Here is a 12,500-nt window from a genome sequence, read left to right on the forward strand (position 1 = left end):
GGTGGTGGCGGGATATGTGGCGCATAAGCTTCTGCTTTCCTCCACAGAATTATTCATTCCTTTTCCAAGTTCTCTGGATACAAAGTTAACTGGTCTAAATCCGAAGCTTTGGCTCTGACAGCGTACTGTCCAGTAACGGCCTTCCAGCCGGGCGCCTTCCAGTGGCCCACACAGGGCATTAAGTATTTGGGTATTTTATTCCCAGCAAATTTGTCTGATTTAGTTAGTGTTCATTTTGACCCTTTAATTAAAAAGTTTTCGAGCGATGTGGACAGATGCGCTTCATTACATTTATCGATGATTGGGAAGGTTAATGTTATTAAAATGAATTGTATTCCAAAATTCAACTACCTGCTACAGTCTCTCCCTATAGATGTCCCCCTCTCTTATTTCAAGCAATCTGATAGCATAGCGAAGTCCTTCATTTGGAATGGTAAACGTCCCAGATTGCAGGCCTACCCAAGATTTTGTTTTATTACTATGCGTTCAGTCTCAGAGATTTGGCTCTTTGGTCACTTCCACATGAGAGAGCCCCTCCCTGGTTTGTTATTGAACAGGCAGTTCTTGCCCCTATTTCACCATTACAAAGCATCTCTATCAAACTAAACGGAAAAGTTAAGTCACACCCCGTTATTTCGCATTTACATTCGGTATGGACTAAAGTGTCCAGATTGTTTAAATTGGACACTTATTTAAATGTTGCCTCGAGCATATGGCAGAACCCAAGATTACGTATTGGCACGTCCCCTTTCTGCTGGCCAGAGTGGATCGTGAGGGGGGGTTGCTACACTTGCAACGTCACATTATGCTTACATTCAAACCTGACCTGGTGTTACAAAGAGAAAACTTCAAATGAACAGCACTGGACTGTGAAAATTCAATTAGTGTATACAACAGGAGACTTTGTTCTTTGTTCTCTGTGTGTTCGTGTGCAAGAGAGTGCGTGCGTTTGAGTGTGTTCCTTTTGGCTGTGTTAGTCTCACCAGTTTATTTCTGTGTGTGTGCTACATTGTGGCTGATTTATACATTTTATTTGACAAAATTAAAAGAAAATTCTCTCTATTATAGTGTAATTTTTGTGTGTGTGTGTGTTCATATTTATTTGTGTGTGTGTGTGGGGGGGGGGTTATGCTTTGCACTCTGCATGTTTTATAGTTTCACCCCTTCATTTCTGTGTGTTTTTCTGCATTGTGACTGATTTATATATTGTATTTGACAAATAATAAAAAAAAATTGCTCTGTTTTTTTTTTTTTTTAGTGTTTCCCATTAATTTCCTATGGTCGGTCAAATTTGACCGCAAACAGCAAAGGTAGCACTTTTTTTATGACCACTAATTCTTATCAAATCAAGTCCAAATTATTTTGTGTGTGTTCAAATAGCAAGGCTTGTACCTCTCAGATACATCTCTAAAATGGATTTTGGTCAAAAATGACTGAACAGAGGGGGGACCTGGGTAGCTCAGCGAGTATTGACGCTGACTATCACCCCTGGAGTTGCGAGTTTGAATCCAGGGCGTGCTGAGTGACTCCAGCCAGGTCTCCTAAGTAACCAAATTGGCCCGGTTGCTAGGGAGGGTAGAGTCACATGGGGTAACCTCCTCGTGGTCGCGATTAGTGGTTCTCGCTCTCAATGGGGCGTGTGGTAAGTTGTGTGTGGATCGTGGAGAGTAGCATGAGCCTCCACATGCTGTGAGTCTCCGCGGTGTCATGCACAACGAGTCACGTGATAAGATGCGCGGATTGACGGTCTCAGAAGCGGAGGCAACTGAGACTTGTCCTCCACCACCTGGATTGAGGTGAGTAACCGCACCACCATGAGGACCTACTAAGTAGTGGGAATTGGGCATTCCAAATTGGGGAGAAAAGGGGATATTGTCCTGCTGTTTACATTCACTTTAGACATAAATGACTGTGATTACATTAATACCTCACCATTTTCACAGAATTTCGCAGTGGATTTTACTGTTTAGGTGCGTATCCGCATAACTCTTGCTGCAACATACATGATCTCACTGGGTAACTTCTAAACTCCAGGGCTTGTGCAGATATGTCTGTCTATTGTCTATGTATATATAGAGGAGTCCAAAAGTCTGAGACTACAATAAAAATCTGGGAATCAAATTCAAATGTAAAACTGAAAATGAACAGAATGATTCAGAACTTTGATAAATGCATTACAACTAAATACTTAAACGATTCTAGAATGTATTCAAGAGGAAATATTGAAGATTCTGTACTTCATTTGTGACCATGTTAGCTAACGTGTCGAGTTCTGACATGGGTCAGATTGTCTTAAAGCACATAAGATGCTCTCCGGAATATTCTCAAATCACGCTGGATAACATGATCATCGGGTTTTGTTCATGCTGGCATTAAAGCAAAAGGGGAATTTCTCAGTTCAACTCTCACTCAGACTGTTAAACAGATACTAGGATTTGTAATGATTTTGTATAAATTAGAAAAATGCACAAAAGAAGCATTTCCACAAGTGCTCTCAGACTTTATAAACTGTATGTTTGTACCTTGCCGCTCTTGTCTTTGGCTCCGGCGCTGCTGCCGGTGGAGTTGAAGGATCTTCGTCTCTGTTCCTGATGTTCCTCCAACTCAGACTTCAGGTGCTCGATATGAACAAGATACACTTGTTCCTGAGCCTCACGTGTGCTCAACTTCAGCTCAAGAGCTTTCTTCTCCTTCTCCAAGAGATACAATTGAGCCTTCAACTCCGCCATCTCCTCCTGACAAAGAGAAAGTGTTAGTCTTATTCCCCATCTAGAATTTATTCCTCTTAACAACTTGTTTATGTATTGCTACCTTTATAGCTTATTCCATCCATCCGGACAAATAGATACTGTAGATATATATATATATATATATATATATAGTAACACGGTAAAGGTTGGGAAAGGAGGCAACGGGAACCGGCTGAACCGTCAAAATAATATTTAATTTAAACAAAAAGACACACAACACAAACACACACATGGTAGCTGCACGTGGCTCTCTCTCTCTCAAACTGCCGCGTTCCACTGCATTTATCCCACTCCTCGGCTGATTATCCCAATAAGGGGCTGGGCGTACGTAGTTGCGGTCCGGCCCCGTCCTCCTCCTCGTGACACTCCTCCCTCCTTTGCCTCAGACCGGAGAACCCCCGACATGACGTATAACCCCCCCCCGGCTGTGCTTGACGGCAAACTTTTCCCCACCTCTCTAGGGCTGGGGAGGGGGACGAGGGGAGGGAAAAACAAAAAAGTGGAGAGGGAAAGGGCAAGGCGGCACGACAGTGAGAGAGAGAGAGGAGAGAAAGAAAAAAAACTTGCTCGCCGGTTTTCCAGACACACCGTCGCCTGGTCCTTGATCACTCCTCCACCCTCTGGCAGACAACAGCCACTCCTCCCCGGCCGGTAGGGAACTCCACCGCTCCAGGCGGCCGGCAGCAAGCCCCTCCTCCCCTTGCGGACAGCGGCCGTTCCTCCGCGTCCATGTGGTCGGGAGCAACTCCTCCGTCCCCCAGCGGTTGGCCACGGCTGCTCCTTTGGGTGGATGGCAGTGGTGAGGACTCCACGACAGCACATCCCACCTCCCTCCCAAGTTTCACACAAGGCAGCTGCATGTGGCTCTCTCTCTCTCGAACTGCCATGTTCTGCCACATTCATCCCCCTCCTCGGCTGATCAGCCTAACTGGGGACCGGGCGTGTGTAGTCACGGCCCAGCCCCGCCCTCCTCCTCGTCACACACACACACACACACACACACACATATATATACAGTTGTGCTCAAAAGTTTGCATACCCTTGGAGAATTGGTAATATATGTACCATTTTTAAAGAAACATGAGTGAGCAGGCAAAACACATTTCTTATGGGATTCATATTCAACTGTAGGATATAACAGAATGGCACAATCATAAAACAAAAAGAAAAAAATGAAATGACCCCTGTTCAAAAGTCTGCATACCCTTAGTTCTTAATACTGTGTATTGCCCCCTTTAGCATCAATGACAGCATGCAGTCTTTTGTAATAGTTGTCTATGAGGCCCCAAATTCTTGCAGGTGGTATAGCTGCCCATTCGTCTTGGCAAAATGCCTCAAGTCATGCAAAGTCTTTGGTCGTCTTGCATGAACCACACGTTTGAGATCTCTCCAGAGTGGCTCGATGATATTAAGGTCAGGAGACTGTGATGGCCACTCCAGAACCTTCACCTTTTACTGCTGTAACCACTGGAGGGTCAACTTGGCCTTGTGCTTAGGGTCATTGTCGTGCTGGAAAGTCGAAGAGCGTCACATGTGCAGCTTTCATGCAGAAGAATGCAAATTGTCTGCCAGTATTTTCTGATAACATGCTGCATTCATCTTGCCATCAATTTTCACAAGATTCCCCATGCCTTTAGAGCTCACACCCCCAAAACATCAGTGAGCCACCACCATGCTTCACAGTGGGGATGGTATTCTTTTCACTGTAGGCCTTGTTGACCCCTCTCCAAACATAGCGCTTATGGTTGTGAACATAAACCATTTTGGTCTCATCACTCCAAATTACAGTGTGCCAGAAGCTGTGAGGTGTGTCAAGGTGTTGTCGGGCATATTGTAACCAGGCTTTTTTGTGGCATTGGTGCAGAAAAGGCTTCTTTCTGTAGTATCGTCGTATTGTGCTCCTTGAAACAACCACACCGTCTTTTTCCAAAGCAGCCTGTATTTCTCCTGAGGTTACCTGTGGGTTTTTCTTTGTATCCTGAACAATTCTTCTGGCAGTTGTGGCTGAAATCTTTCTTGGTCTACCTGACCGTGGCTTGGTATCAAGAGATCCCCAAATTTTCCACTTCTTAATAAGTGATTGAACAGTACTGACTGGCATTTTCAAGGCTTTGGATATCTTTTTATATCCTTTTCCATCTTTATAAAGTTCCATTACCTTGTTACGCAGGTCTTTTGACAGTTCTTTTCTGCTCCCCATGGCTCAGTATCTAGCCTGCTCAGTGCATCCACGTGAGCGCTAACAAACTCATTGACTATTTATACACAGACACTAATTGCAATTTAAAAAGCCACAGGTGTGGGAAATTAACCTTTAATTGCCATTTAAACCTGTGTGTGTCACCTTGTGTGTCTGTAACAAGGCCAAACATTCAAGGGTGTGTAAACTTTTGATCAGGGCCATTTGAGTGATTTCTGTTATCATTATGATTTAAAAAGGAGCCAAACAACTATGTGATGATAAACGGCTTCATATGATCACTATCCTTAAATAAAAGACATTTGTTTTGCATGATCAGTCATATTTTCAAAATCAATGCCAAAATTTCACAATTTCTGCCAGGGTATGCAAACTTTTGAGCACAACTTCATATATATATATATATATATATATAAATAGGTATATAAAAAGACACTGGCAGATAAATTAGTCAAAATTAAATGTTGCTGCAAAAATACCCTAGTATCAAATATGGCAATATAAAAATGTGCGACAACCTACAAGATCTTCTCAGGTCTTTTTTGCTCTCTTCTGATATCTGTATTCATATTAAAATGTCATCAGTAAAGGCTGACCCCAGATCTGAGCCGTTCAAATCCAAATCCTCCTCTGATCCTGAACCGATCTTGCACAGTCGCATCATCTCGTCTCACATGTTAAAAACACGTCAGCGTTACGAATGCCACACTGAAGGTCACTCGCAGATAACAACAACAAAGAAGTGTTTCATCCAGAACGACAGCTGCCGCAAAGATGACATCATTAAACCACATGAGCTAGAAAACGAGAGAGTCGTTATGAGAATCAATCCGTGGAAAAACAGGTTCATTTCCTTTATTTTCTCTCTGGGGTTCTTAAAGACGCTTCATGCCGTCTGATTTTATTTGTTCTACTGCTTGTAATTTGTTTTTTTGTTCCTTATTTTTTTGACTGCCCACTTGAATAATTAGTTGAAACGTTAAAGCAATATTTACTGTACTCACATGCCGTTTTAAATAAAGATTTTTAAATAAAGGAGTGTGTTTAATACATTTGTATTGCGAATAGTGAAATGTTCCTGTTGTTGATGTTGAATACTGATATTTTTGGTATTGTACCAACCATTGTGTGTAATATATATCTGCACTTCACCTACTGAACTTTTATTACAGTACACCTCCATTATATGCATTAGCTTGTATTTTGCATTAATTGTCTGGCAAGTTGTGCGCAAGTTTGCATTAAAGCAAATTACATTTGTATTGTCATTTGTATATGTATATGCATTATGATTTATCTTGCAACTCTTGCTGTGAATAGACATTTTATCAGCAATTTGTTCTACTCTTTAATTTAATTTAATTTTACTATACAAATTTCAGAAATTTTCCCTGGCTGACATTTTCAATTTTGTTAATACTGTTTCTATAGAAGGATAAACATAAATGATGATGAAAGCCTAAATATTAAATGACATGGATCAATATTTCCTGAGTAATCCTTTATTTTGTAGAGGAAGTTAAAATGACAATTTTGGCCTAACTTTGGAGCAAAACTACAGGTCAAACAAAATCCCCTTAGAAAGGTGTCAGCATCATGATTGTATTATTACACAGAGATAGTTAGATCTATTACTAAAATCAGTCGACTTCAGCACCTCTTGTTGCATTATATGCCAACGGTGAGAGTCCAAAAATGGGAAAAACACTTTTTTTAGTGTTGTTTTTCCAAAGTTGGAGCACCTATAACTCCAGAAGTATTAAAGATATCTTAATATCCTTTTAGATTCTGCTTCAGAATAAACTTTTCATTTTGTATCTTTATTTTTAAGGCCCTATATGGTTAAGTCCCAGAGATATGGGGCTCTCAATGTGGCTCCGTGTGTAAATTAAACCAAAAATCAAATGTCACATGAAATGAAGCTAGTTTTTCTTGTCCAAAAAAGTACAGGCCTTAAGTACAAATAACATTTAAACTAGAAATGAACTTTTATATATTTACATGAAAAACAAATATGTCAAAATGGTGTAGGACGTAATCGCTGTGAGCAGTGTGAGAGTCGTTTCGTTTGATTTCTCGAGACAGCACAAATGAAGGGGAGACCGTGTGATTGGAGAAGCTGTTGTGTCGTGGTGCGTCGGTACCTTCATTGCCATGAGCTCCTGCATGAGCACGGCGTTCTCCAGGTCGAGTCTCTGCGAGTCGCAGCGCGGCTTCACGTCGTAGCTGAGTGGGTCGACGTGAACGCTCTCTAACTCCAGCATCGTCAGTTTAACAGCCGCACGGTCGTTCTTCAACTGCTGGATATAATCCTTCAAACGCTGCTCGTCTTCTTTAGAGAAATCTGTGTCGCAACTGCTCGCTGTAGAGCTGGTGGTGCTGCAAAACACAGACAAACATACACACAAATAAGCCAACTAAACCAACATCGACTCACACACTCATGTGTGCATCTGAGACCGTCAATCCGCACATCTTATCATGTTGCTTGTTGAGTGCGTTACCGTGGAGACGTAGCACGTGTGGAGGCTTCACGCTATTCTCTGCGGCATCCACGCACAACTCACCACACGCCCCACCGAGAGCAAGAACCACATTATAGCGACCACGAGGAGGTTACCCCATGTGACTCTACCCTCCCTAGCAACCGGGAAAATTTGGTTGCTTAGGAGACCTGGCTGGAGTCACTCATCACGTCCTGGATTCAAACTCGCGACTCCAGGGATGATAGTCAGCGTCTTTACTCGCTGAGATACCCAGGCTCCCTACTAACGTAGTCTTTTAAAGATTGCATCCTTCAGATGCTCAAAATAGCACATCTTGGCAATTTTTGCGTGTTTCCCCAAAATGAATATGCAATTTAGAAGCGTGCCTCCATATGCACATAATAAAGGGTGGTATTCGATTATTTTAACACTCAATATCATAACTGGTAACATCATACGCCTACAAACAATTTATGCCCAAATGATGTCGTTGTTGGGCCTCATGTGTTCAGATAGAAGACAAAAGCAGGCCTAACAGTCATAAAAACATAACTCAAGCCCCCACCTTCTAAGTCGTAAATTTTACTGATAAAAATCGCGCCAAAATCAAACAAAGGGAGTCCTAAACAGACTACAGATCCATGAAGCCTTGCTCACTAAAGGATCGAGCACTCAACTCCTATTGGATGAGGCACACAACAGAACGTCCCTCAAACATGACATCATCAGGACTTCAAATAATTCTGAAATGCTTCCAGAGTTGCTTCCAGCGACTTAGTTCACCGAATACGGACGTAGCTTTTTGCTGCTCTCCGGTGTAACCTCGTGGCATAAGGAAGTAATGTCCGACTTGAAACTGTAGCCATACAATCTCCATCTCGCTGGACGAGTTGAGATTACTCTGTGTTCAACCGAACACTCTAACGGATCCGAAGGAGACCGCCGAGCAAATCGCATCTTCATCCGTTGGCCTACAGAAATGAAGAGATTAAAGATTTCTCTTCCATCTTCAATCAAGTCAACATTTCTGAGTTCTCCGCCAGCCCGCCGAGAATCAACAGCCGTACCGCCCACCGACAGCGCGAGGAAACGACCTCTCGTCATCACACGAGCCTCAAGGAACCGGGTCAGAGATAAAGGACGGAAGAAAACACATTCTACCCGTGTCCTCATGCGATTCAAGTAAGAGGTTTACGTCTGGGCAGAGATAGAATATTATAGTGTGTTATTCTTGTGTTTCAAGGTTTTTGCTTGTACAGTTTACGGATCGCCATGTCCGCTCATTATTAATACTCAGGGTATTAATTATCACGAATTTGTTTTGCTGTATTGGACTGTTGTGCATTTTCGCCATCGCGGGTGAGACAGAAACTGAGTTCATCCATTAAAGAGTCAAATAACGCAGGACTTTTATGAGCCCCGCTCGTAAAACCGCGTCTCTGAGTGATAAACTGAGAGCTGCTTTCTCTCCTGCTATCGCGAAATCAGCTTTCGGGCTGTCACTTAATCATCTCTCTCTCTCTCTCTCTCTCTCTCTCTCTCTCACTAACCACACTGACACACACACACACACACACACACACAGTCACACACACACCTTATGTGTTATAGGATTATTTTTATTTCCATATCTAATCATATCACTGTTTAGTTTGTAGTTGTAAGTCGTAAGTTTATTGACTGCATTGTATTAATTATTAATTGATATTACTGCATAAATAAACTTTGTTTATATTACAAAGAGAAGTGTTTTGGTTTGTTTTACATACGCCTGTGTCGTGCTGACGGGATGTCAGTGCTCGGATTCAAACCTTCATTCATTGTTTTTTTTATTCGAAAATCGATATTCTTCAGATGTCGATTTTCCTAAGAAAACAATCTAATATTGAGACTGTTTTAATATTCAGTTATTAGTCCCTGATTTCAGGGTGGTGCCCCGTCAATGTTAATCCTTATTAATATTCTATTGATTTTTGATAATTGATAATTATCTTTGATTGAATTTGAATGATCAATAAGCTAGTATTAATTTTAATTAATGTTTCATCGACGTTAACAATTAACGATTATCTTTGATAACTGTTGATTTAAAGGATTAAAAAAAGCTAACATTGATTCTCATCAATGTTCTATTGATTTTAATAATTAATAATTATCTTTGATAATTATTAATTATTGCTAATAACCAAACTTGCTCTTAAACGTAGCACACTACATTTACTGGAGTCCCATATGAGGTTTTAATGAGTTAGATCCAATTAATTAATTTAAATATTGATTAATAACTACAGAAATAATTATTAATTATTTCTGATAGTAACACTGATCTAAACAACCAGTAAAGCCCTACATAATACTTTAATGTTTTAAACATCATTTTTAACTGTTGAAATATTGCAAAAGTGGTGGACCTTTCCAGTCCTCGAGGCAGGACGATACGCACCTGTACGCCAAACAGGTTTCGTCTTGATCCTATGAAACGAGCAGGGAGCACAAGTTCTGTACCGTGCAGCTTCACGTGTATATCTCATGTGTATGGTCAAGGTAATAGCGGTTTGAATTTCAGATTTCATTAAATTAGCACCCGTTAATTGAGATCTTATTAAATCGGGGCCTAAGTGTGATAAAACAGCTTATAGGGTTTACTGGCATTGTGTCGTCATGGCAACAAAGTTGTCAAATTGTCTATAACTTTCCACAGATGCGGTTAGTGAGTGATTTTTTTAGTTAACACACATATTGTTTATGTCTTGTGTCTATACTTTTGAAACAGTGAGTATTTTAATGTTTACAGATTGACCCCATTGACTTCCATTGCAAGTGTCTCACTGGAACACACATTTGTGCTTTTATTAAAGAAAAGGAGGGATGAGTCGAAATGTATTTTTGTGGTAATCAGCATTATGACAAATGCTGTCCAGGGGCAAACTGGCCATAGGGAGAACCGGGACTTTTCCCGGTGGACCGGCCGCGAAATGGGGCTGAACAGTGCCGATAAGCTGAAACGGGCTGCTGCGTTATGCCGAACAGGCCGCGACTGGCTGAAGAGTGTCGCAAAATATGCAGAAAAGCACAGCGACAACAACCCCCCCGGAATATTCCTTTAATGCATTCATTTATGCAATTCAGGTGGACTGTTTAACACTCCTGGAAAAGAGCTGCGTGAAGATTCTTCAAAAATTCTCTTTTTGTGTTCCACAGAAAAAATATGAGGACATGAGGGTGACTAAATGATGACAGAATTTGACAGAAATGAGGGAGAACTCTCTCTTTGATGTGAGGAATATTTTACATATGTGTCGACACACACAGGAGAGTTCTGCGTGACAGAAATTTAACCTCTGATGAAAATGTTTCCACCGAGATAAAAGTTGTTAAAATACGCAAAAGTCGCAATTATGTATATCTTTGATTTGAATCACTCGGACTACCATTAGAGGCCATTCAATTCTTGCCAAAGTCCAATTGTACTCACATTAGGTGCTTGATGAGTGTTCATTTTGGACCCTCGACTGCACAAACTTATGAATATTCACACAATCACACTGAAGTGGGAAAATTGCTCTAAATGACCCTCCCTCCATCAATTAATGAGCCCCCTAATTACAATGACAATTCTCATTATCTCTCTGTGTTTTTTTAAAGGGCACTAATATTTGATGTCTTAAAATGCTTGTTTTCCTTTATGCTTTCATGTTCTATATTTCATGTTGAATGTGCTGTATATGTTTTTCTGGTGTGACGTGTATATATATATATATATATATATATATATATATATATGGAAAAAAAACAATAATAACGTTAAACAGTAAATTTAAATAGTAAATGTAATGCTATAGACAATATAGCATTATTTTTAAATTCATAAATATGCATTACCTTTACATTGCTGTAAAACAATAAAATGGTTACTGCACCCTTGAATTCATTAATTTTTCATTTAAAACACTAAAACACGTTGATGCGTCCTGACAAATTACACGAGACATCAGCAGCGTGCAGCGCAATTTTACTGTCACATGCAATAAACTCCAGAACACACCCCATGCAATATGCAATCTCTCCTCTGTCTCTCTGTCTCTTAACCTTCAATCTGAGCATAAGCAATGCTAAAATACATATGTACGGTCGAGGTGAACGCATGACCTGTAATAACGAAACATCCCTGGTAATGACCCACACTTGTTTGTGACATGTCTCTGAAGTCAGAGTGTTGCACCTGTAAATGCCAATTCTGTCATTATTTTCTCACCCTCATGTTGTTCTTAATCTGTATGACTTTCTTCAATGGAAGATGTTAGGTAGAATGATCAGGTTTGGAACAAAATGAGGAGGCGTAAACGATGACAGAATTTTCATTTTTGGGTGAGCTGTCCCTTTAAGGAACCCTTAAGGAATCTTCTCTTTAAGGGTTTTTGGGTGCACTCTTCCTTTGATTGACAGCGACTCACTGACAGCTGATTGGATGGATGTTTGAGCCGCAGTGAATCAGAGATTAAAGTCTTGTGGGGAAACTACACGCTCATATATACAGCACACAGCAGCTCGGATGAGAGTATGTTGGTTGTCATGGGCAACCGATGGACCAGTACAAACCATCAGAGTAGATGATGAACTAGACCCGCACAGGATCAGAATGTCCATCATAAACACATAATTCCACACATTCCACATGAGTTAGAATGTTACACAGTGTTGGAATATTTCACTACTATATGCTACAATTGTGTTCCAGAGAGCTAAGTGACGTACTGTATATGGGTGTTTCTTCAACTTCGGGCACTTTCAGCACAGTGGATTTCAAGTATGTAAAGTCTCGCTAACCTCGTCCGACCCCGCGTCCACATGTGTGAACGTTGTATTTTGGCTTCGCTATACACAATGCATTATTGAAGTGAATTAAAACAGACTGAACACAGTTCACAAGACTCTATTCTGTCATTTAAGGGTTAAACTTCTGATGCACCGCGTCACGTGACACAACAGCATGACGTCGATTTCTGTGAAGTGCTTCTACGGGTGCAGCGCCAACAAAAGTGCCTCTGGTAAGAAACCTCTTTA

At 40.9% G+C, this 12,500-nt stretch overlaps 1 protein-coding gene across 1 annotated transcript in view; it reads right to left on the reverse strand.

Moving 5' to 3' along the window:
* The window catches only part of LOC127433207 (colorectal mutant cancer protein-like), a 104,612-nt gene that overhangs the window by 17,353 nt on the left and 74,759 nt on the right, over window positions 1–12,500 (reverse strand). The window contains exons 13-14 of the mRNA XM_051684936.1: window positions 7,095–7,329; window positions 2,523–2,735 (exon numbers count right to left, since the gene is read on the reverse strand). Of these exons, the coding sequence (XP_051540896.1) occupies window positions 2,523–2,735; window positions 7,095–7,329 (448 nt within the window). The remainder of the gene's footprint in view (window positions 1–2,522; window positions 2,736–7,094; window positions 7,330–12,500) is intronic.

This window comes from Myxocyprinus asiaticus, chromosome 4 (genome assembly GCF_019703515.2).
Source record: "Myxocyprinus asiaticus isolate MX2 ecotype Aquarium Trade chromosome 4, UBuf_Myxa_2, whole genome shotgun sequence".
Taxonomy (NCBI): Eukaryota; Metazoa; Chordata; class Actinopteri; order Cypriniformes; family Catostomidae; genus Myxocyprinus; species Myxocyprinus asiaticus.